This window comes from Eptatretus burgeri, chromosome 6 (assembly GCF_056783735.1).
Source record: "Eptatretus burgeri isolate ZD-2024b chromosome 6, Ebu_testis_v1, whole genome shotgun sequence".
NCBI classification, from domain to species: Eukaryota; Metazoa; Chordata; class Myxini; order Myxiniformes; family Myxinidae; genus Eptatretus; species Eptatretus burgeri.
In genome coordinates this window covers 19,170,977-19,197,717 of record NC_140966.1, presented here as the reverse complement: position 1 = coordinate 19,197,717, position 26,741 = coordinate 19,170,977, and the positions used below count along the sequence as shown (strand labels likewise).

General features: G+C 40.5%; 1 protein-coding gene across 9 annotated transcripts in view; it reads left to right on the top strand.

Annotated features, from left to right (window-relative positions):
- SHISAL1 (shisa like 1) overlaps positions 1–26,741 on the top strand; it is a 116,936-nt gene that overhangs the window by 88,547 nt on the left and 1,648 nt on the right. For 5 of the 9 annotated variants that reach the window (XM_085884211.1, XM_085884209.1, XM_085884216.1 and 2 more), the window contains 4 exons: positions 150–363; positions 3,006–3,272; positions 7,285–7,363; positions 7,451–7,599. In XM_085884211.1, coding sequence (XP_085740337.1) covers positions 150–363; positions 3,006–3,272; positions 7,285–7,363; positions 7,451–7,555 — 665 coding nt within the window. In that variant the 3' untranslated portion in view covers positions 7,556–7,599. Of the gene's footprint in view, positions 1–149; positions 364–3,005; positions 3,273–4,513; positions 7,245–7,284; positions 7,364–7,450; positions 7,600–26,122; positions 26,202–26,741 lie in introns of those variants that run through there. The other 4 variants (XM_085884212.1, XM_085884213.1, XM_085884215.1 and 1 more) reach the window with 4 other exon arrangements.

Sequence of the window (26,741 nt, the reverse complement as noted above, 5' to 3'; positions counted from 1 at the left end):
AACCTGATTAAATGTGTAGGTTAGTGCATAAATCAGTACTTGTCTGCTTTGTTTCAACTCTCAATGTGACTGAATTTGCGATAATACAAAACCTTTATGGATTGTATTTGTAAAGGATTCATTATGTTAAACATTGCTTGCACCCACAGGCCCTGGCGCTTACTACAGGGTATGCGAGCCGTACAGAGATGCGACAGCCAAATACCACCCTGGATTCTACTGCCCTCGGCTATCCGATGAAAAAGTGCTTCTGTACTGCTGCCATCGTGGAAACCACACGCTAAAGTTCTGCTGCAATAGAACTATATTTGAGGAGATCATGAACGTCAACCTTACCGCTGAGGCTGTAGGACATGCTCAGAAGTAAGTTATTAGTCTCGCCCGATGGGTTTGTGAGACAATTGTAACTCCTCTGCCTGTCTGTCTGTCTGTCTGTCTGCCTGTCTGTATGTGTCCATGTCTATATATTGTTTTTACTTAAAAAAATCATTTCACTGCAACCGCTTGTCCAGTCGATGCTAAACTTAAATATAGGAGGGACTGACTCCCCATTGAGAATACTGTAATGATAACTCTGAGGTCATAGGTCACATGGTGTGACAGGCATATTGGATCAAAGGAAAAAAAAATGGACTTATTTTTTTCTCCGAATTCGCTCAACAAAGAAACAATTGAAAATATCCATATGTCATCAACTCTTGATGGGGTTTTGAGGATGTTAACGATGATGTCATCGGTGAAGTGGTATTCCAGCGATAATAATTGGTTGAATCGAAATCCTCATCGGAAAATTCTGAAACTTGAGGGAAATCCTGAGTGCTGTTGAAAATCTTAAAAATCTTGTCTTGGCTGTTAGACAAACTTGAAAATCCTGAGTGCCGTTCTAGTTTCCAGTGCTACCAAACAGTTTGAACATTGTCAAATTTACAAAGTTTGTTCTCCGTTTGCCCTCTGTGTATTTATCTGTTTTTCTTCTTGCTGCTATTATGTACAGCACACAATGATTGATACATTTGTAAATACTGTATTTGGCCTGGACCTGAAAACATGTTTCAACTAGAGGAGGAGCACTCGGTAGAGTGCAAAACCTCCGCCGCCAATACTGCTAGGTCACTCAAGTGAACCTGATATCCTATTCATTCAATTTGATGTCAACAGTGCTCACAGAGTTATAGTTTGCAACTTTCCCTTTTACTTTTAACTTTTACATACTCAATTAATTCGTCATAACGAGATTCCTTGAGACAGAAATTGATTTTACGTGGGTATATCCACCTGAAGTTCCAAAATCAGCCGCAATTATAATTTTGGCATGTTTTTTTGTTGGAAATCACTTATAACATGTAGAAATGTAAACAAAAAAAAAAATCGAAATTTTGTTGAAAAATAAGTTGCAAAAATTTTTTTTTTCCTCTAAGAATTTTTTTTTTTGGGGGGGGGTGTTGGAAATCACTTAAAACCTGTAGAAATGCAAAAAAAATTCAAATATTTTTTTAAAATGGTCGTCATAGCGGCCATATTGGATTTTGGACCAAGTCCAAAATTTAATAGCATGATCCTTGGACCATACCTAATCCCCCCCACCAAGTTTCGTCGAAATTCGTCGAGGAGTTTTTCCGCAATACTGTTCACAAACAAACAAACAAACAGAAAGGGGTGAAAACAGTAACCTCCGATCTTCGATGGCGGAGGTGAACAAAAGCAGTTGCAGTTCATTCAAACTTTGAATTTAATACAACTTCATCCACATTTATATATGCCTGTTAACCCCAACCTCCACAGCTCTGTTATGAATTTTTTTTCATGCTCTCCAATTCATAATCTCTGATTACTCTAATCTACAAGCTGTACAGGCAAATCCCAAATTCTCACTCCAGTCTATGGGCAAAATAGGTCAATTGTCATTTCCATATCTATGTTTTTGAACTTTCCTGTGTAAATATATCTTGGGTATTTGTATTCACTTGAGAATCCAGTACTTTTGGGTCTTGTGTAGAGGAAAGTTATTGGGATATGTTTGTGCAACTCAATTGGAACTACTAGCAGATACCTGCCTATGATGGGTATGGGGGACAGGACGGATCACAATACTCTGTTACGGTGGTTTCTTTGGATGTTTTGCGCCGCATTCAACAGCTCAGTTCATATTGGTGGCGTGTCGGGGTGCCCATGGTAGCGTTTGAGACTGGTCGCTTTACATTGTTGGCCTTGACACATAGTGCCGGATGAGTAACACGAACGATTTAACATATTCATCGTTTCTATATTACCTCCATAAACAGATTAACAACATGGCAGGATAAAAGTCATAAATGCTGAGTCTAACAAACGTCCTGAACTCATGGACTTAGTTAAGTAAAGCACGTCATCTGGGACCTGGCTGTCGGTTTGCCCCCGAACGCTGCTGATTGTGACGTCATCGATTCCCTCTTTGAAAATTCTATCTATATTCGATTTTTTGAATCCGCTATCACCTGCGTAAATACATGGAACACATAATGTGAAGATTTCGGAAGTATGAACAGAATATTTTCAGAGAAAAGTGTGTTAGAAGTTCCAGGCTTACACCCATTATATAATGATAACATCTTTTCATGTTCTCATTATTCACTTGGCGAGGTTTGTATTGGTGTTTTATGAAATATTTCAAAAAATACAGCTATCACGTACACAATCGGTTGATCAATTAATTTTTTTAATAACCACATGTGAGGAATGCAAGTTTACTTTTGGAAATGTATGTCCATTCTTACTACCAGCAGAGTTCTTCATTTGTTGAAGTATTGTTTCATATCCATTTGTAAGATCATTGCAAATTTACTTTAAAATAACCAAAAAGTGCTACATCTCATCCAGAGGATTGGACTTAAGACAGACGTTGCAATGAGCGATGTTTATTTTATCCCCAGGTTTCGTTCGTGCAGGTAATCTATAACACTGATGACATGCCATCAGTCACAGACAAACAATTAAATCTAACAGCCTCCCATATGCCTGCCTTCCAGCAACTATGGGAGTCTTATTGGTGTCTGGATCTACGGATTTCTAATGCTTATGCTGATTGCTGTTGATCTGCTCTTTTACTGCACATCAAATTACGAACTTTGCCGAGTTTACCTGGGAAGATGCGGGCTTCAGTTCTTGTGGGGTCCTCGCTGTGGCGGTGGAAGTCCGGACCACTCGGCATCGTCTCCAAATAATCCTCAGTTGCCGGCACCTTCCAGGGGGTTGAGATCAGCCAGCAGCCCCCTACTGAGGACAACACAGGCCTGGTGAGTATTTCGCTGGGATTATCAGGGAGATTTGTCTTTGGCTTGAAAAGAAAATGGGAGAGCATTAAACCACCTGCAGTATCTTTTTCTTGTTTCCTTAAAAGGAAATGCAAGAGAAGTTTAAAATTTCGTGATGGAGCAGAAAATTCTTTCATTTAATGTAACCACCGTCACAAAATATTTACCTGTCTGCGAAACGGTCTTGTTGCTGTGTGAGGTTAAAGCTTGTATGCCTAAATACATGACTACGTGATGTGCGTTGAGGTGAGATGTTTATTTAAAACGTTGAGTTGTGTTGAAAGGTAACCAGTTATAATGCAGCTTTAGTCTTCGACCTGTGTCGAGAGATCACCGTAACATGTGCCTGAGATTTCAGGATAAAAAATTGTTCAGCAAGAACGAGCAGATTGTAGAGGCAAGGATTTTCGTAAAGTTTCTCTCTCAAGTATATAACAGGGAGAGTGGGAGAAGAAGGGGAGAACAACCAGTCCAGAGTTTCCTTCTTATGTGTCGTGCTGCATGTGTTGGAGTTTGGGTTACTGCTTTTGCTCTCACTTTGGAATAAATTCTAATGAGAATTCAACCACCTGCTAATTTCAGATCAATTGACGAAAGAACCTTGGAGTCTTGTGTTAGCTGCAAAAGTTTAAAATAATATTTTAGAGTTTTATTAAGGGCTGACAGAATGGCTTATGTAGATGTATGCACACTCGTCTCTCAGCTGTCTAGCCTGGATTTGAATCCTGACGCAGCTATAAACTGTCATCCTCGGTGTTTCACAGGCAGGGTGATCCATCAATGTGCGTCGTCCCTCGGATGGACGTTAAACGGTCGTCCTGTCTGCCAGCATTAGTTGGTGGAGGTTGAAGATCACATGGTGTCCTTCATGCTGAGTAGTCAAGCTATCGCTAGGTCCAAGGCCAAATTTCAAATTAATGCCCTAACCATTAGAAGGCTGTTAGTGAAGGCTAACCCTAACCATCAGCAGCACAGCCATACCCTCAGCCAATGATGCTACCCCACAGCCTTGTGCTGCAACAAAGGAAGAAGAGTTTTAGTGGAATTCAACAAAAAATTCTGGCTGTAATTCATGCCACCATATCTAGCTCTCAAGGCTGCTGCAAGAACAAGTCTTCAGAGAATGTAACATGCCTTTGTCAGCACCAAGCATACAGTATTCTGGTGTGAAGCATTTGACTGTATGTATCCATCCTATTCCATTGGGACCATACTCTGTGCAGAGCGTTGGTGCTGCCTAAGCAGTCTCCTTGGCTATTGGGCACAATCCTGGACAGGTCACCACTCCGACACAGGGTACGAACAAGCTGGCACTCATTTTTCAGAAGGATGAACCTCAGAAGGATGACAGGCAGAGTCAACCCCACCTGGTGTTAATTCAACAACCAAGCAGGATTTGAACTCAGAACCCTTGGATTCCAAGCCCATCACCCTAACCATTAAGCCAACACCACACACTCTGCATGTATTGCTGGGGAAAAGTAAAGGAAACAAAAGATCCTTCCAAATACAAAATCTGTCATAAAAAAATTCCCAGAAAAGAGACAATTATCTATAATATAAAGTGAGACAAGAGACAATCAGCTTTTTATGACTTCTTTGGATTGATTAAAATGATTGAAACCATGATGATCTTCTGCTTCCTATTTTATTTTGTGAACTCATTGACATTTATTCGAAATAGTGCAAGTTATCATCAGCTTACCAGTTAGAGTAGAATGTAAAAATGTTGATTTGCATTCGGTAATGTTTATCTCCATTTCGTATAACTGATTATGTGTACCAACAGCTCATGGGCTTTGGCTTAACTCATTAATTTGATTAATTCCAAGGGGCATAAATATTATTCCAGCAATTGAGACGTTCAAGCTTTATATTTTCATCACAGAGTGTTCCCATGATAATTCTTAGTAAACAATATGAATGATATATAATTAATGGACATGATCATGGATTTAATAAATCGGCTTACTGCATTGAGTTATTGAAGAAGTCCCTGTAGGCTGTGAGGAGTTGTGATTTTTCAAGGAATGACTTGGAACGACACAGGATGCTCAGTCTGTGGTTGGCTTTGAAGGGCAGCTTTGATATATGGTCAGGTCAGGAGAGATCATGGCTGATGGTGAGGTCGAGAAGGCCAAATGATTGAAACACTTCAAGAGGATGATCATGAAAATAGATGAGGTTACAATTTGTTGAGTGCCTGACCGTGGAAGTAACTGGGCTTCTTTTACAATCCTGCAAGAGCCACAGAGTATGACTGTGAGATTTGCCACGATTGAAAGACGTGTTTAATTTGTATGACCAGCATCTCATCAATTCCATATCAGCAGAGAGTGACACAGCTGCTGGCTGCCTGTCAGTGGGATGGAATGCCATATGTTAAAATGTGGAGTCAGCTGCAAAAAGGAAAGGGTTTCCCAGAACAAAGGATGTGTGGTCTTCTTGCATATGGCAGCTTGGCTGTTGGGTAGCTATCATTTTGTTGGGGCACAACTATGCCACTGATCCTGTGCTCATATACCAGTACACTGGTGCTCATTTCACCAACCTCAGAAGAATGACAGGCTGAATCAACCCCACCTGGTATTAATTCAACAGCCAACAGGGCTTGAACTCAGGACCCCAATATCCAAAGCCAGCCACCCTAACCACTAAGCCAACACTCAGGACCTTAAGATCCGAAGCCAGCCACCCTAACCACCAAGCCAACACTCAGGACCCTACGATCAAAAGCCAGCCACCCCAGTAGATGACAAATGGGGTTTCTGGGACGCCCATTCAAATGAATGGGGGGAAAGGGAAAAACTTTCTGACTCAAGCTGCAAAAGCTCAAAATATTTTTGACTGATTTTCTCCCCACCTATCCCCTTCCCTCCTATCCAAGCAAATGTAAAATTGAGACTATGAAAGATTGAGACTTACTGATTAAAGCACTTCTTCCCTTTCATATTTTCATTTCACTCAAAGAGTGAACCAACGAATATTTGTCCATGTTCTACTTTCGGGAATAACTTAATTTTCTTAAAACATTCATTCCATCGGGTATATTCAATTTATCTCTTCAAGCACGAAAGAAAGGGCTATCCCTCCTTTCGTTTTGTAAAATGGGGAAGTGCTTTTTAAGAGCACTGTCGTGCTGTGAAAATGAGGAAGTATTCTGTGCCCATGTATCTCATGGTTATATCTTAAATCATCAGAACACTAACAGAACAAATTTTAGCTAAAAACAGCTTTTAAATGTAGGTTTTCTCAAAATCATTCAAAGCAAGATGTTTCATTTTCGTGTTAAAATGAGTCAGTTTGGAGTCAGCCAAGCTGCCTCACCCGAACCAAGCCAAAACAATTCCGAAGTCATTTCCTATGTGGGACACACCCTGAAAAAACCATTGTTCTGTAATCTCCCATTACGTCATCAAGTTGCCGATGTAAACCAACTTGTGTGCCGAGAGTGTTTTATTTCGAATATGGAGCGTTGAGATTATTACTATAACCTTGCAGATCAATCGTTTTCTCAACATGACAGGTGAGATCCTCAACCCAATTCATTATTTGTTGTTTAAAACAGAATTAAATCATGATACAATCAATAATTATTGGATGTCTTTTTCTAACAGGTTGTCCCCAATAAGAACATCGTTGATAACTGATGTTGAAAATGAGTTATTTGAATTACACGACGAGTTGATAAAAATGAATGACTTCCTTGAAAACATTTATTCGTTTCGAAAAGAACTGAATGATATTTTTTCTTGGATTGCAAGAAATTCTCTCACGTCCCTTGATCTTGAATGACCTGAGTCCAAGGTGAGAAATTATCACTCTGTTTCTGTCTCTGTGTGTATGTATATGTGTATTTGTGTTTGTGCATGTGTGTACGTGTGTGTGTGTGTGTGTGTGTGTGTGTGTGTGTGTGTGTGTGTGTGTGTGTGTGTGTGTGTGTGTTTGTGTGTGTGTGTGTGTGTGTGTCTTTGACTCATAATTTTTTTTTCAGTTTAAACACCTGTCTGGATGAACCAAACACACAACTTAATCTTCTGGAGGAATCTGACATGACACTCTATCTTCTGGAGGTAAATGTGATATTTATTATTTTATTAATATCATAATATAATCATCTTTATATACCCTAATTGTTCTTCACTCTTTGTTTTGAACAGAATATGTTGCTCGAGTTTCAAAACCAAAACAAACCATCAGACTACTGCGAAAGAACATTTTATTCAATGTTATTACTTTTGTTTAATTATAAATGCTTTCCATAGAATTATCTGATTTTGAATTGCAAGAAAAGAATAAAGGAGATGTAAAGGGGAAGGGTGGGGTTGGAGGAGGGTTAGGGTTGGGCGGGTAGGTGTGCTCCCCCCAACGACCCACCACCCCCCTCATCCCTCTCCCCTCCCCTCCCCGTGTGTGTGTGGGGGGAAGGGTGGGGGTGAGATGAGGGGGGTGGTGGGCCAAAGGTGGAGCGCACAAGGTGGTGCGGCTTGTGTGGGTGGGTGGATCTTGAGTGGGTGGGTGGAGCTTGTGTGGATGGGTGGAGCTTGTGTGGATGGGTTAGGCTTGTGTGGGTGGGTGGGGCTTGTGTGAGTGGGTGTGGCTTGTGTGGGGGGAGCTTGTGTGGGGTGGGGCTTGTGTGGGTGGGTGGGGATTGTATGGGTGGAGCTTGTGTGAATGGGGTTTGTGTGGATATGGTTTGTGTGGGTGGAGCAATTTTTTTTAATTAAATAAACATGTTGTGTGTGGTGGAACTAATTAACTACTCACTAATTATGTGGATATGATGGATGTGGATGTGGCTTATGTGGGTGGTATTTGCATGGGTGGGGCTTGTGTGGATGTGGCTTTTGTGGGTGAGGCTTGTGTGGGTAGGTGGGGCTTGCGTGGGTGGGGCTTTCGTGGGTGGGGCTTTCGTGGGCGTAGTCAAAAAGGGACGGAGTTAAAAAAAGGGGTGGAGTCAAAAAAATTTCCCATTTATCTTTGTCTTTTGTAATTCCTGTGAATAAAATGAACCTAAAATCTCTTCCCCCATTAAATCACATAATTTGGAAGTCCAAGGGTTTTGTTCAATTTATCTTTGTCTTTTGTAATTCCTGTGAATAAAATGAACCTAAAATCTCTTCCCCCTTTAAATCACATAATTTGGAAGTCCAAGGAACTGTACCAATGGCATCAACAATTTTAAAAAGTTCATTTGTCCATCGCTTGGTGTAACCTTTTTCAAAATGAGATTTCCACCTGTATATTCTTAGTATATCACCAACTTTGAACTTAGGCTTTCTGACATTAATCTCTTTTTCATATTTTAATTTTGTAAATGTTTCTGATGGTTTAATTTTCGTTGTGGTATGAATCGTATCATGATACTTATCTACAATGTCCTGAAATAAAGATAACCATTGTTGAGAACCTTGACATTTCACTCAAGCCGACTGGCAGGGTCTCCGAGCAGCCATCAAACTTACAGACTGGTCTCCTATCACTACTTTCTCAAACATCAACTCATCCTGGGAATTCTTTCAAAGAAACTTGCTCTCCCTCATGCACAGATTTATCCCCTCTCGTGTTCAGTTGTCTTACCCTTCCTCCCGCCCTTGGTTTACTGAAGCTTGTGGCGAGGCAGTTGTCCTGAAACAACTTGCCTTTGCCTCATGGAAAGCAAACCCAACTGAGGGCAATCTCAGTTCTTTCCACAAAGCTTGGAACAAGTGTGTAGCTACCCTCAGGAGAGCCAGAAAACAACATCTTTCTCATCTCAAGTCTGAACTCTCAAACCTCTCTCCCTCCTCAAAATCCTGGTGGCGTTTAATCAAATCTGTTTCTGGTGTATGTTCCCCCTCCATCCCCTCCCTTACCTCAAATGGCCGCACTGCTGATTCCACACGTGATAAAGCTGAATGTCTAAACTCGGTGTTTGCAGCTAAATCTTGTGTCCCAAACCCATCACTATCTCTACCCTCTTTACCCAGTCGCACCCAACTGTCCCTGGACTCTGTATCCTTTTCTCCTGACAAGGTGGAGAGCTTGCTTTCAAACCTCGAGTCAGATTCTGCAACCGGTCCAGACGGCATCAGCCCACGTGTCCTCAAAGCCTGCTCTTCTGCTCTTGCTCACCCTCTCTCTGTTCTATTCACCCTCTCATTTTCCCAAGGTCATCTGCCATCTGCTTGGAAATCTGCTAACATCACTGCCCTGCATAAAAAAGGTGCAAAAACAGATCCCTGTAACTATAGACCAATCAGCCTTCTCCCAATCATCAGCAAGGTTATGGAATCCATCATCGCTTCAGACATGAAATCCTTCCTCTTCTCCAATGGCTTGATTTCCAATCATCAATTTGGTTTCAGACCAGGTCACTCTACCCTAGATATGCTGCTACTGCTCTCCCATCAATGGATGGAGGTCCTCAATGCCAGACAGGAAATCCGAGCCGTATCCCTGGACATATCACGTGCTTTTGACACAGTCTGGCACCCTGCCCTACTCACCAAACTCTCTGCCCATGGTATTCAAGGCCATCTCCACTCATGGCTCGCAGACTTCCTCTCCTGTCGCAGTCAACGTGTGGCCCTAAATGGAGTTCTTTCATCCCCTCTTCCTGTGCAGGCTGGAGTTCCTCAAGGTAGCGTTCTGGGCCCTGTTCTTTTTCTGGTTTTCATCAATGATCTCTCGGACTCTCTGGAAAATCCTCTATTTCTCTTTGCCGATGACTCAACCCTCTGCCGTACCATCTGTCATCCCTCAGACCGGCAAGCAGCAGCTTCTTCGCTCACTGCAGATCTGGATAAAATCACAAACTGGTCCAACACGTGGAACATGTCTTTCAATCCAGACAAATCTCACACTCTCACTATGTCTCTTCGAAAGGACCCCCCCATCCACTTTCTCAACAATCCTCTGGAAGAAGTCTTTTCTTTCAAGCTTCTGGGTCTCACTATCTGCCATGACCTTTCCTGGGAAAGTCACATTTCCAACCTTGCCTCAAAAGCCAGTCGCCGACTGGGAATCCTCCGTCGTGCAAAGTCCTTCCTCGGCCCTCTTGAGCTCCTGACCACTTACAAAGCTTTTGTCCGTAGCCTGATGGAGTACTGCTCTCCCCTCTGGGCTGGTGCTCCTGCCTCCCACCTTTCTCGACTTCACGCTGTCGAAACCAGGGCTTTTAAGATCATTGGCATCTCCCGCAATGAAGCTGAGTCTTTGGGCCTCTCACTCAATCACCGCAGGTTGGTCGGTGGTCTTTCTGTCTTCTACCGACTCCTCTCCAGCCTTGCCCCCTGCTCTCTCTGCGATTTGTCCCAACCACATTTCCACAGGGCGCTCAAGGTCCGCCAACAACCCCCTTCTGGTAAAACTACCAAAATCACGAATCACTGCTCATCTTCACTCTTTCATTCCTCTTTTTTCCCGCCTTTGGAATAAACTTCCTCACTCTATTCTTTCCCATTCTTCCCTTCAGGCTTTCAAAACAGCTGTTCACCACCACCTCTTATCTTCCCCCATCCAAATCCTCGATCTTTTCTACCCCCGATAATCCACCCAAGCCCACTTCCTTCAATTCTCCTGCTTTCCTTCCTGAAAGTCCCTTTAATGTCCATCTTCCCCTCGCCATGTTCCCCGTCCCATCCCCATCCCTCTCCCTTCCACAGTTCACCTGTGTCTGTTCCCCAATGTTTTGTCCCTTCCACTCCCGCCCCTCTTGTCTCATGCCTCCTTGCTGTGAGTTGTGTGTTAGCTCTCATACGAGCCTCGACCAAGGTATACAAAAAAAAAAAAAAAAAAAAAAAAAAATAAAACCGAGTTGAGTGAATTTTTTATATAGTCTCTCTTTTAAAGTGTGATTAAAACACTCAATAACAACTGCTTTCCCTTCATTAAAGGTACGGTACAATGTAATTCTGTTATTCTTAAGAAAATTCATAAATGTTTTGTTGTAGAACTCTGTATCCTCATCAGTCCACAATTTTTTGGGTTTTCTCTTGCTTTTATTAAATATTTGTTGAAAGGCTAACATAAGAGTATTACCTGTTTTGTTTTCTAAAGGGACAACCCACGCATATCTACTCCTGAAATCGATAACGGTTAAAGCATACTTGTACCCCTTATCATTATTGAGTTCAATCAAATCAGCGGACCAGATATAATCAACTTCTTTGGAATAAACCTTCCTTCTATGAAACTTTGTGATTATTGGTTTATGTAATTCATCAGCTAATTGCTCTTCAATCTTAATGACATCATTAGAGATAATAATTTTTTTGAATTTCCAAGCCCAAGTTTCAATTTAGCACTGATCATCTTCTTCACGATGAACTATCAACTTTTTCTCTCAAGGTCGGATTTTGCATCAGAGACAAATTATACATCATTTCTCTATCGGCTTCATGTTTTTCTTCCAACGTTGTGGTATTCCCATAATCAATATTGTGTCTCATGCACACTTCATCAACCCTATTGATAGGTTTGCTCCACGGTTTAGGATTGTCAGCCTCATCTAATCTTTAATTCAAGATTGTTCCTGGACCATAGAAAGAATACCCTGGTAGATGTAATTCCCCTGGTATTCCTGTTGTAAATTTACTTCCTGATAAAAAAAAATACTTTTGTCTATCTCCCCCTTGTTTGTGTTTGGTGAATTCACTCTTTTTTGAGCCACACACCGAACATGTACCTTTTTGTATAACCCTATTATTTTCACTTTTAACATACGAGATATTTTTACTCTTGGTTTTCTTTTTACATTTTAGACAATAACTAATTTATTTATGTGAAAAATTCTGACAGAGTGCGAAAACCTTTTTAGTTTCCAACATGCACATTTGAATTTTAATTTTTAAAACATAAAGAATCCTTCAAAATGTCTTCACTCTCTCCCCTGTTTATTTAAGAAAAAAAATGTAAAACTTTTATCAAAGTCAATTACACCAACATCATCAATAATATAATCTTTTCCTTCTTTCTCTTCTTTATCTCCACTTTCTCGTTTAAATCTTCTCCCTGAAACCGATGATAATTGACTTGCCAATTCTTTGTTTTCCCCCGAACAGCATTGAGATTTATTTATTTTCTGTAATACCTTTGTTCTTTTTATAATCTCACTGGTTTCCATATTTTTATATTTATTTATTCTCTCTTTCCTCCCTCTCCCTCTCCTCCTTCTCTCTCTTCTCCCTCTCCTTCTCTCTTGCCTCAGTTTCTTCAACTCGTTCTTCATCCCTTCCTATCCTTAAACCACTTTCACCCCATAGAATATCATACATATATTGATCTGGATTCTATGATACTCTTGAATCCACAATTATTTTTCTCATAATAGGAAACCAATAAGATTTCTTGATGATTTCTAAAAGAGTTTTATATTTTATCACCTTTAGAAGTTCATTTTTATTTAATATTTTAATCAAATCTCTATTTGTGGGTTTTTTAACATCAGTGTAAGGCCAATTTTTAATTGAAAATTGCCCGTGTCTATGTTCAAATTCATATGGAATGTAAAATCGAACACTCTTTTCTTATAGGTATCCTTGAATGCAAAAATTATAATTTTCTTGAAGTCTTCTTGCTGGCATTTATGTATCAGAAATATTTGACAGATTATTATGATGACAGGTAATACCAGCCCATCTTCCTGTTGTTAAATCAGTTTGTATTCCTCGACTTTGTATAATTATCCAATTTCCTTCCTTCTTTGTCATATAAACTATTGCTTCACCATCATATAATTTCCTATTCCCGAAATCGTTTATTTGTTGTTTGCTAATTGTGCTTCCACATAGCTCCTGATTCTTACCTCGAGTATAATATTATTCTTTATGAGACTGATAAAAATCGTGTAGCTCTTCTAGGTCGAATGAAAAAGACCAATTATATCCTAAATCACACATATTATACCTCCATTTCTCTATTCTCATATTAACTATTCTTCCTTCATTATAAAATTCAATACTAAGCAGGTAATTGAATTTAATAAGAAAAGGTGTATGGTTTGTTGAACCAGGTGTTGTGGTTATAAATTCTACTCCTTTAAAAAACGTGCCGTTTTATTTAAGGATATATATTCTGATAAATCATTTAATTTCACCAAGTCATTCGCGTCAGTCGGGCTTGGATAATTTAATAATTTATAAGCATTTTTCATATTAATATTTTTGCTATACTATATTCAGCCTGTGCCTTTGTGTAATAATTTGATAAATCAATATCCAGTTATTGGGATACACCAGAGATGGAACCATCTTTACCAACATAAGTCATTTCTATTAGGTTAAAAATAATGTCATAAAATTTTTTTATTCTTGTTGAGTTGAAATAACACAGAGAGACATAATTGACCACAACACTTGGAATTTAATTATTGGACTTGAAATGTTTGATAAACACCATTCTGTAAGAATTTTATTACTTCAAAAGGTGGTGGAAGACCAAAACTATCAAAATAATATTTGTCTTGACTATTAAAAATACAAACCCAATGAGAACCGTTCCCATTATTATCTTCTAAGCTCATAATAATATTCTTTGTATGTTGACACGTTTGTTAATTCATCTCTCATACAAATAACCACATTATGAAGTTTTAATTTTTACAATATTTGATAAGTTCTAAATTTGATGTATTCTTTCCAAATTCTTTAAACCACTCATCAATGCTCATTTATTTATTAGAAAGATATAATCCATTACCCATTTTAGTTAATTTTACACCTGCTTGCATGATAGAAGAAAGCATATCTCCAACTAACAATCTCACTTTATCAGGCAGACTTTCAAGTTTTTCAGCAAAATCTACAATTACACCACTTCCACTAATTTGTTTCTCCAATTCTTTGTAATGTCTTTCCAATTCTTTTTGAGCCCAGAGTTGAGCCTTCCTTTCGTTGGCAGTTTTCACCGCTGCTGAAATACCACCCGTCAATTTTCCAGCCACACTTAAACCAGCAAATAAAGGAATTAGAAATGGGAGAAATCCTCCACTCGTCTCTCTTATTGAATATTTCTTCAACATTGGTTTTGACATTTTAATTTTAAGTGAGCGAGTATCGTTCAAGATTTTCACCTGTTTTCTTGTGAGCAAAGCATCAATTCTTACTGCTCCTTTTCTCTGAATTGTATTAACCTTAATCATACAAGGCTTTTGATTTTGAATACAAGATGATAGTTTATGAAATTTGATTTGATTAACATAACCTCCAGTTAGCACTTTAGAACTCATTTATTTATCAAAAAAATTATGTGAGACTAATAGTAACACCATTATCTGTTTTAATCTGTAATTGTTTCTTCCAAAAGCAAACAATATGTATCAACTTCCTCACTCTCTTCTCTTTCAATGTATAGGGAAGTATCCACTCGATTAGACTTTATAGTTTCCTTTTGAGCACTCAGGTCAATCACATAGATTGTATGCACACTTTTAAATGCTGTCATATCCAAGATAGGTTCTTTATTTCCATTACTTTCACACACCTTTTGGTAAGACTTGTATGCTTCAACATAATCATTTTTTTCCCAATTAATTTCCAATCTATCTCATGGATAAAATGTTCCATCGAGAGAAACACGAAGTTGTTTCACCTTAGCATTATAACTCAACGCATTATTCTTATCAGTAGCAGTATCCCCATCTGTTTTTTTTTTTAATGAGCCACAGATATCGTGGCTTTCCTTCCAGAACACCCAAATTCTATGTGCAAGTGGTTTAGTTCAGTTTAACATGTTGGCATCTTCTTTTAAGGTATGATACATCGAGTGGTTTCTTTGAGTTAAGTCTTCTATTCAACATCACTTCTGTTTTAAGATTAGGAGTATATTCACTAATATACCAACTAATTTCATCAATTAGAAATTTATTCTGATCAGAAAAAGCATTAGCCACACCAAAAAGCAATCTATTTTCATTATCATTCCTTTGCAGTTGAAGTCTAATTTTAAGACCATCCGGAACTTTATCATAATCACAAAATCCAAATATACTGTTGTGGTTTCCCACCCGCTCGGCGTGCGGGCGACTGCTTTTAGCCAATCACGGCCGGGCTCGCCCACCGGACGGGCAAACCTAGTCGCAGCTTTCGGAACAACGCCGAAATCCAGTAACGGATGTGTTTTAATCACACCACAACCTTGTCAATACTCTACCCGTGCTGCCGGGTCTGATCGCCGAATGGTAGATTTACCTAATTAATTGCGCGGGCAGACTACCGAGAGATTGTACCTTGATGGAACTCGTACAGAGACGAGCCATTTAAGCAGCTCGCTCCGTTTGCAATTGCCGAGCGGATTATCGCCAAGCCCGTCGGACACGATTTTCTTTTTGGTTATTAAGAACCAACTATATTCCGAACTTAATAATGGCAGTTCAATCGAGGGAAAGTTCACAACGAACAGGTCAACATTCACACAACGACATTTATTGTTATAGCACGTATGCAGGCCTGCACGTATACAATTAGGCGAGGCAAACACACACACAATTATTCAAGGCAAACATGCATGCATTTATGCAAGGCAAAGAAAAGCAATGCAATCAACAAAAGCACGACAAGAAGAATTACAACCGTTCTACACAATCACTTAGCAGTTTACTACTTGAAAGACATGGCGCCACAACATTCATTCAAAGTAAACCCCAGGAAAGAAAAGGGCAAGAACTGAACCTCGTGGGTCTTTAAAGTTCACAGAGCTGTGAAGACCGCAAGAGCTCTGAGAGGCCGGGCTGTTTACCTGTCACCTTCGTGATGACTCGCTGGGCACTCCTCGATGTCCCGTCCACATGGCAGCTGGCATAACCGCGGCTTGGCCCACGCCTCAGAGGAACGAACAGGCCTTTGCTCTTTTAGAGTTGATGCTCTCTTCAGAGCCCGCCCGTTCCTCAGCGTCGTTCGGACTGTCCCGAATCACCTCGGACCGTTTGCCGCTGGTTGGCGACTCCTCTCTGGCTGCGCTCCAGTGACCCACAGTTCGGCACGGCACAGCAGGTTGCGCTCCAAGCTCCGCTGCGATGATCCCGACTTCCTGCTCGCCACGCGACTCCTCACAGGCCGCAGACCGACTCTCCACTGACTCTCTTCAAGCAAGCTCCACGGCGAACCCAGACTTCTTCAGCTACCCACCAAATTCAACTCCAGACTTCAACTGCACTCTGACTTCAACTAACTGCTTGGCGTCTCTGCGCGCCTTTATATGGGGTCCATGAGGCGAAGTTTTGATCTCTCCCCTCCGACCTCTGACCCCCCGATGGCTCCGCCCTGTTTGATTTTTGATAAAATCGCAAATCATGCGAAGAAAGCGGACATTGCAGAGATCATCTTTCCCACGCGGACGTGGCAGAGATCATCGGCCCTCGCCCCAACTAGGGAGTCCCGCGTCTGGTGGCAGAGATGTTGTTTGTTTAGGACGCTGTTGCCAGTAACAAGATGGTGGTGTTCGTGAAGATGAAGGTGAGGTGATGTTTGTTGTGGCGTAGGTGGTGAGAGGATGTCGTGGTTGTCGTTGTGGAGATGGTTGATGAGATGTTGTTAAGGAGGAGGCGAGGAGATGTCGTGGGTGGCGTTGTGGAAATGTGGTTGTTTCAAAATAAGATAGCAAAAGAAAAACACTACCTCAAAGATCACAGCCCGGTTACACGAATAAATCCCTCTCGACATTGGTGGGGAAATCTAATCTGAACACACACTTATCAACATAACTGATCTCTGGGATACCTGAATGGTGTTCTGTGAATTTCCACAACCGTAACAATACCTTTAAGAGGAACTGCCACAGTAAAACTATTACCTGCTTTTGTATCATCATTATACATTCCTTTCCTTTGACTATATCCAGGGTCTGTGTTTGTTCCCGTTGCCATATCAGGAATAAAACCTTCGACTGCTGCCTTTCCCATTCTATCGCTAAATGAATATAGTGTAAATTTCATCATTTCAGATACAGCAGAGACATAATCAACCGCTTCAACTTCTTGTGTTCCAATGTTCAAACGAACACTATCAAACATTTTCCTGAAGAAATCATTTACGAGTGTAGCGTTTTTGTTATTTTCAGCCTTCGTGAATGTAAATTTACACAACAAGAAACTTTTGGCTAGATTCAAATAAGTTTGTTGATTATTTATTTCAAAACTTTTTGTTCTGTTTGCATTCCAGTCTGTTCCAGTTATTGCATTTACCTTGAAGTAGACTTCTTTTTTAGTAGAGTTTGAGATGACAATGGTATCATCCAAATCATAGATACTATCAATTGCTTCCTTACTTGTATTTATTTAGGAAAAAAGAAGTTAAAACTTTTGAAACCCTGATCCAAGTATTTGAATTATTTTCTGTCGTTCTTGGGGAGACAACTGAGTTTTGCCTTTCTTAATTTCTTTTATTGCTTGTAATTTATGAGATTCCTTTTGGGCATCTTTTATACTCTTTATAGCACCTGGTACATATCCCACAGCAGAAGCAGTTGGACCAATTAGGTCTTTATGTTTAAGAATAGTTTAACCTATACCCATGAGAGTATCAATTATCCCATCTCCTTTTTTTCTAAATTGATGTCCGACACCCCTTTATCGCTTAGGTTTATAGTATCCACTACCAAGATACATACCTTCACCTTTGTAGTATGGGGAAAGAAACATCCCATCCCATGTAATTATTTTATATTTTCCCAACTCGTGTTTCCTCACAATAACCATCGTATTTATTTATTGGAAAACTTCACGTATGTGAATTCTGATGGATATAACTTCCCCATTAAAAGAAATCATACGATTATCTTGGTCGGTTATCCTAAAATTTACTCTGTGTATGGTTTTTCCTGATACAGGGAGATAAACCAGATTTTTGGGTTCCATATTGAATTTATAACCAATTGGGGTTGAGTATGCGCTGAATGAAAATATTGTATTTGTTTTTATTCCATCATTATAAGCACCATCAATCAAATCACAGTAAATTAATACCGAATTTATTCCTGAGGATATTTGAATGACATTATCACTGTAAAACGTCCCATTTGTTTCAATCTTTTTTGAGGAGAAACCCAATAACTCTCTAAATGAATTATCAATTGTGAAATCAACCTTGTAGTTATTTTTAAGTTTAATCGTTGATTTTGAAGTATGTTTTTGAATATCGATAACAATATTTTTTGGTTCATCACCCTGTTCTTTCATAAGACGAACAATTTCGGAAGATATTTGAGAAATCTCATATGCTCCGGTTGAAACTGTTATCGTTTTGTATCCACTTCCCGGATTATAACTAAACTTGTTATTTTTATCAGTTATATTAAATAAGGTAGTATAAGTTTCCATGGACAATAAAGATGCCTCATATTATTTTATTGCATCAAGTTGTAGTGGTTATGGGAATGAAGATGTGTGGTCGCTTGTTGTGAAATTAAAACTCAGGATTGTGCTTCTCTTATTAAATATGGGATACAATGTCTTTGTATTGACATTTATTAATTATTTTCATGTTCATCAACTGGTCTAAAATGGCTGATGCTTCATTGAAACAATTGTTATTTCCAGCCTTCTTACTACCAAACAGAAAAAAAACTACAGAAAACTACTACAGAAAAAAAAATCCTTGAATTGACTGAAAACTTTGATGGTTATCAATTGAACAATACAAAAACAATTTACTACAGTCTCAAAATGATATGTGGCTCAGGAGGTGGTCAAACAAGAGCATTGAGAGAAGTTTATCATTTCATTTCTGCTCAACAAAAACACTTATACCAAGAACCAAGTTCCAAGTTATTCTTTGTGAATATACTCGATGGAACTGAATGTTATAAGAAAATTAAGTTATTCCCTAAAGTAGAACATGGACAAATATTTGTTGGTTCGCTCTTTGAGTGGAATGAAAATATGAAAGGTAAGACGTGCTTTAATCAGTAAGTCTCAATCTTTCAGTCTCAATTTTACATTTGCTTGGATGGGAGGGAAGGGGATAGGTGGGGAGAAAATCAGTCTCCTATTTTAAGCTTTTGGGGCTTGAGTTAGAAAGTTTTCCCCTTTTTCCCCATTCATTTGAATGGGGGTTCCAGAAGCCCCATTTATCATGTACTCACCCTAACCACTAAGCCAACATCAAGCTTAAGGATGTGTGGTTTAGATATATGAGGAACAAGACTGGGTCAAAGATGCTGCCATGGGGCACTCCTGCATCCACTTGGAGATTTGGGGAAAGGATTCCATTGATAGCAATTCATTGACTGCATGACTGGAGAGTCAGAAAGCCAGTTTTGAAAGCAGTCTTGTATGCCACAAGCAACAACTTGGCGAAGAGATCAGGATTCATCATGAACTATATATGGTAAGTATTTGAGGAGAAAGTATAAAAACCCATAACCATGTTAATGAAGACTGGATTTAGTTTCCTTTTAAATGTCTTCTATATATAAAGTTTTACTCTTCATTTCAATGTCTTTGGTATTTTTTTGTTTTCTACTTATTAAATTATTATTACTGGTGAGGCAGAGTACTCTCGCATTGATTTTTCTTTGCTTGCCATGTCTCTCGAAGTGTAACTTAGAATCTTTTACAAATCAACGTTTTGCAATATTTTTTTACTTGTCAACCTGAAATAGAATTCTGATTTTTTTTTCTCTCCCTTTATCTGAATTAGTTTTCATTTCCTTCTGGCAATTGAAACTCAAGGCACAAAGTTTGTCAATGATTTAAAGCAACGAAAAAAAGGAAGTGTATTGTAATGATTTATAAACACACTTTATTCAGAATTATCAGCATGTAACAGGGTAGAAATTTGTAATTTGTTGAGGGTGCCAGTGATAGCTCACCCACTGTTCGTGAAGGACACTATGGGATCTTCAACATCCACTCAATAATGCTGGCAGATGGGACACGCAGCTTACTGTCCATCTGACGGATGGCGCACACATTGAAGAATGGCCCTACATGTGAAACATCTCTCCCTACATGTGACAGATTAAAGCTGGGCTGAGATTCGATCCCAGGCTAAACAACACAGAGAAGAGTGTGCCATACCTCAAGGCTACCCTTCCATCCTGTAGCTCAAGGCTTTCCTGCCAGTCTTTACCGCTAGACTATCCTCCAACCCGTACCTCGATCCCATACCTCCAGGCTATCCTGCCAGCCTGTACCACTCGGCTATCCTGCCAGCCCATACATTGAGACTACCCTGCCAGCCCGTACAACTCGCTATCCTGCCAGCCCATACCTTGAGGCTATCCTGCCAACCTATACCTTTGAGCTATCCTGCCAACCCGTACTTCAAGGCTATCCTGCCAACCCGTACCTCTAAGCTATCCTGCCAACCCATACCTCGAGGTTATCTTGCCAGCCCGTACCTCCAGGCTCTCCTGCCAATCCGTACCTCAAGGCTATCCTGCCAACCCGTACCTCTAAACTATCCTGCCAACCCATACCTCGAGGTTATCATGCCAGCCCGTACCTTCAGGCTCTCCTGCCAATCTGTATCTCAAGGCTATCCTGCCAACGCATACATTGAAACTATCCTGCCAACCCATACCTCGAGGTTATCCTGCCAGCCCGTACCTCCAGGCTCTCCTGCCAATCCATACCTCAAGGCTATCCTGCCAACCCGTACCTTTAAACCATCCTGCCAACCCATACCTCCAGGCTATCCTGCCAGCCCGTACATCCAGGCTATCCTGCCAGCCCGTACCTCCAGGCTATCCTGCCAGCCTGTCCCTTGAGGCTATCCTGGCAGCTCATACATCTAGGCTATCCTGCCAACCCATACATCTAGGCTATCCTGCCAACCCGTGACTCTGAGCTATCCTTTCAGCCTGTACCTCTCGGCTAACCTGCCAACCCATACCGCTAAACTATCCTGCCAGCCTGTACCTTTTGGCCATCCTGACTGTGTTTATGCTTTGACATAACATCCCCCATCCTTCATACAAGCAGGTAACAAACAGTCTCTTCCCTCGCTGTCGACACTGATTGTCAAAGCAATGATGTTCATGACCTTAGTTGCTTTAAATTTCTTGTAAAAAAAATATTTAGGCTTTTCACTCTTGTTATTCCATGTACTTACATTTGTACCTTTTCTCGTCCATGTGAATCTCTGGCCCTTTTTGCATTAGTTCTGTTTTTATTTGAAGGAGATAGGTGGGGAGAAAATCAGTTAACATCTGTTAACATAAAACTTTGATACAGAACAGAACATGATAGGAGAAAACAGTTAACATCTGTTAACTCAGATGGCAGATAACTCTTAACATCTGTTAACTCAGATAACTTTTAACATCTGTTAAGAAAATTAAGTTATTCCCTAAAGTAGAACATGGACAAATATTCGTTGGTTCGCTCTTTGAGTGGAATGAAAATATGAAAGGGAAGAAGTGCTTTAATCAGTAAGTCTCACTCTTTCATCGTCTCAATTTTACATTTGCTTTTATGGGAGGGAAGGGGATAGGTGGGGAGAAAATTAGTTAACATCTGTTAACATAAAACATTGATACAGCACCATACATAAAACTTTCATACAGAACAGAACATGATAGGAGAAAACAGTTAACATCTGTTAACTCAGATGTCATACTTGCCTTTGAGATGTCACCTGGGTTCAAAGTCTGACATGACTATAAACTATCACATTGGTGTTTCACAAGCACGGCCAATTTGCATGTCAAGAAGAAGAAGAAGGAGAAAAACAAGTATTCCAGCAACCCCCTTTTTGTGAAATTCCAAAATCCAGAATCACTGCTCACCTCCACTCAATACCAACCACATCCTCAAGGTGGAAGGAGGTTATGTTTTCGCCCCTCTCTGTTTGTTAATTGCTGGAATCCTTCGGATTTCGGCAATTATGTTTGTCGGTTGTGTGTATCATTCTGTGTGTCTGTCTGTTTGTTTGTGTATTTGTTTACCCTGTAGCAGCCACACCATTTCAGCGATCATGACCAACCTGGGTACAGACGTCGGCCATGGTCCAACTTAGACACTTGTCGTTTTTGGTGAATCTAGGTCAAAGGTCAAGGTCAAGGTCACCGAAAAACCGAAATTCTTATTTTTGCAATAACGTCCGCGAAAATGGTCGTATCGACTTCAAACCAAATCCATAATGTGCATCTTCCAATTCTGCATCCAACCATGTGTCTCATTGGGGTGCGACACCAACACCCTTCTTAGTGGTCGGGGGTCGAATGTCAGGGGGGTCGGGTCAAAACTTTCAAATTACGATAAAAACGCCATTTCAAGTCCGATTAACTTCCAAGTTATGATCATGACCAAACTAAGTGCTATAACTCATTAAACAGTAGCACTATTGACTTATAAGAACCAAATTGATTTTCAGGTTTTTTGTTTTTTCAGAGATCATGGAGATATGACAAAGTTATTCCGGCAATTCCTTGCTCAACGAGCCATTTCATTTGTTTGTTTGTTTGTGTGCGGAATATATCAAAAAGTTGTGGACGGATTCGGATGAAATTTGGTGGGCAGGTTGGTTATGTGACAAGGAGGAATGATTCAATTTTGAAGATCCGAATCCAGATCCGAGAATTAACTGATACTTCACCATTGAGAGATCGGGCTAAAAACGAGATGTAGCATGATATTTCAAAAATGTATTGGGCCCGATATTTTCTCATGGACCAGGCATTGTGTGGCAGAGGTATGCGCTCCACCGATTGCCCTTCTATTTCGTTCCTTTCTTCCCCCCACATGTGGAATCAACTTCCTCGTTACATCAGAGTTCCTCATTTTAAAAAGGACATTTTATAAGCTCGGGATATGTCAGCATCTGTTAGCATTGATTGCTGTTGAACATAAATAGATCATGTATGGGGATCCTTGCATTGTCGTAGTGAGTGCAGGGTATATAATAGAAGGGAGGGGATGGCAGGGGCGATGAGATTCGCGACATTTCTTGGGAAAGAAATTGGTATGTTTTTATTTTTAGATTACAGGTTGAGGATGTGGTTGGAGAGCTGGAGCAGTAGGGGATGGTTATTATGGAAGAGGAAGTTATTTTTATGATTGCCAGGATCTTGAATGGAAAGATCAAAATAATTGGAATGTTCTGTGATGAAGCTGAATCTCTGGGCCAATCACTTTCACATCACAGAGAGGTCAGTCTCTATGTCTTCTATCACCTCTTTTCTAGTCTTGTATTCTCTTTTCTTTCTGTGTCCCCCCCCCCCCCAGGTTTATGCAGGGTGCACAGTATGTCAACAACCCCTTTCTGGTAAAACTCCCAAATCCAGGATAACTGATCACATCCTCTTCTTCATTCCTCTTTTTTTTGGCCACTTGCGGAACCAACTTCCACAGTCTCTTCCATCTCATTGTTCTCTCTTGGTTTTCAAGATAGCTGTTCACTTCCACTTCAGGTCATTTCCCATCCATCAGCATCTTTTGGAGCCACATTAACCCACCCTTTTCCGAGTTCACACTTTCTCTTTCCACTTCTGTGATGAGATTGCAGCTGAATTAATCATTCTAATCAACATACTTTACTTCTCCAAGTAAGCATGCCATTGGCTCAATGGTGAAGGTAGCTGGCTGAAGATCTTTTGGTATTGAGTTTGAGGGCCTGTTGTGCCATTGAAATAACTCCAGGTGGATTGACTCAGCATGTTCTCCTTCTGAGGTTGGCAAAATGAGTACCAGGTTATTGGTAACAGGGGCTCTGCATCAGTAATAATGCAACCGGTAACCACAGGCTGCATAGGAAACAACATTTGGTCAAGTCTCCCTCTATTTTGCCTCTCAACTCTGCTGTTTGTGTGTTTCTCTCCCCCTTCTCCCTCACATCACCCTTCTTTTTCAACTGTTCTTTTTGGTGTTCTCACTCCTCCACAACCGTCTATACAAAAACTAGAAGGGCACTTGGTGGAGCGCATACCTCCGCCACGTAATTCCTGATCCACGAGAACATATCGGACCCAATACCTTTTTGAAATATCATGCTATATATCGTTTTTGGCCCCATCTCTCAATGGTGAAGAATCACTTAAAAAAAATTATCGGATCCGAATTCGGATCTTCACCAAAATTGAATCATTTCTTCCTTGTCACACACCCAACGTGCCCACCAAATTTCATCCAGATCCGTCCAGAACGAATAAACAGACAGAGAGGAGTGAAAACATATAATAACCTCGTTCACCTTCGGTGGCGGAGGTAACGAGAAAGCAACTGAAAACGCAAAGTCCATCCAATTTGTATTCTGACTTATTCTTCTTCTTCTGTATGCTAAAACCTTTGACCTTTTGTCGAAATTCTTAATTTGTCTTTTCCATATTAAAATAATAAAACTTTGTTGAAAATTTCATAACAAAAGCTCGTTTTTTTTTAGACCGTTTTTACAGCCATTTTTCCCTGCTGTGCAGGGGTTTGGCTTTTTCTTGAGGCAATGTTTTATGGCTGGATGCCCTTCCTGACGCCAACCCTGGTCGCCTCTTATGACACACAGGGATATGGTACACCTATTCTAACCGGGGCATACACCGGGACCAGTACACTGGCACTCATTTTGCCGACCTCAGAAGGATGAACAGGCTGAGTCAACCTCCTGGTGTTAATTCAGCAGCCAACGGGGCTTGAACTCAGGACCCTGGGATCCCAAGCCGCCACCCTAACCACTAAGCCAACACCAGGCGCATAACAAAAGCTCAAATGATAATTAATATTTCAGGTAAATTGGATGAAAATTGACGATTTTATATGACGCCGAACTTTGACATTTTGACCAAATTATTAATTCGTCTTCTCCATATTCTCATCATAAAGCTTTGTTTAAAAAAATTGATTATAAAAGCTCCAATGGTAACGGTAAAAAAAAAATTGGTAAAGAGAAGTTATCTTGCACAGAAATTTATATCCTGTGCCGACTACATATCAAAGTTGGCCTCCGAAGGCAGCTGCAGACTGGGTAAGCTCAATTATTCCAAGTCACTACTTGAACAATCACAACTACTAAAAGGCCTATGTCCATTGCTCAATGGAATATTGCTCTCTCTCATAAGGGCTGGTACCCCCACTTCACATCTGTCTGACTTGGATTATATACTCTAAAGCTCGAAACATTATCGACATATTTTACACTGCTCGGTTGCATCGCATGGCTGGTTGCTCTTACATTGCAGAAAGGTTGGTGGCCTCTGTGTTTTACTGCTTTTCCTCGGTCATACTCCCTCTTTCTTCTCTCAGCCCTCTGACCCTACTCCACTTGGGTAGTACCCAGCTTCCATGCCCGTACGCAGCTTCTTATACTCTTGCAGTATAAGAATGCTCTTCCAGTAATACTCACTAAGTTAAACTCCCCAAATTCAGACTTTCTCTTCATCTCCACTCTTTTGCTCCTCTTTTCTCTTGTTCATGGAACTGCCTTCCTGAAAAGTTCGACAAAACCCCCATCTCCTTCCAGGGTTTCACCACCATCTCACGTCACCCCCATCTCTACCCGCGATCTTTTTCTAGTCCCATTAACCCCAACCGAGCCCCACGATTGCAGTTTCCTGTTTCCTTCCCCCTTCTCTCTCCGTTTTTTTTTTCTGTACATTCCGATGCTAGTGTCCACCTATTACCCCCAATGCACCAACGTACTGTATGTTGCGTTTCTGCCCCCATCACCTCAATCTTCCATGAGCGTTGGCTTTCTTTTTTACAAAAAACATTCAACGTATGCTATCCTTAGTCTTAAATGCGAAAATAAAACAAGTTTGACGAAATTATTATTTCCACTTCATCAATAATATAAGCATCAGATCTCAGTAGCATAATGGACATGTTCAAAAGCCCCTGACTAAATTGAAATCTTTGTTTTTTCTTTATGGGTTATTGATGGGTCAACTGCCTCAGCTTCTGAATTGTAATTTGATGATTGCAGGTTCAAATCCCAATGCAACGGCAAACCACTCAGTGTACTTCATTGCCTTAAAGAATGGGGCTGGCGGGATATCCTGGAGGTACGTACACTCGCTTCTTGAGCTGCCTCGCCTGAGTTTGAATCTCGGCCCAACTGTAAACCGTCGTCCCGGTGTTTCAGAGGCAGGGTGATCATAAATGTGTGTGCTGTCCCTCGGATGAACTTTAAACTGGGCGTCCCGTCCGCAGGCATTAGTTGGTGGATGTTGAACATCCCATGGTGCTTTTCCTGAAGAGTAAGCGAGCTCTCACCGGAACCTTAACCAGTTTTACTGAGCTCCTGCTCTAACCTCCAGGGGGGCACGACATTAGCAGCACAGCCTCACCATGAGCAAATCATGGTAGCCGCAGTTACGTGTTCTATGCAAAGGAATATTACCAAAGAAGCTGCTTGTGGCAGCTCCTACTCTCCTTCGGGTGAAAACAGTTGCACGCCACCTTTAAGTGCAGTATAAAGTCACGTTTGGTAGAGCTATTTGCTGCATTTTCTGTAAATAGGCCCCCAGTAAATGCTGCATTAACTAAAGTTTACATTTATGATAAATATTCCTCGTTCTATGTCATTTCTCAAAAACGGTGAG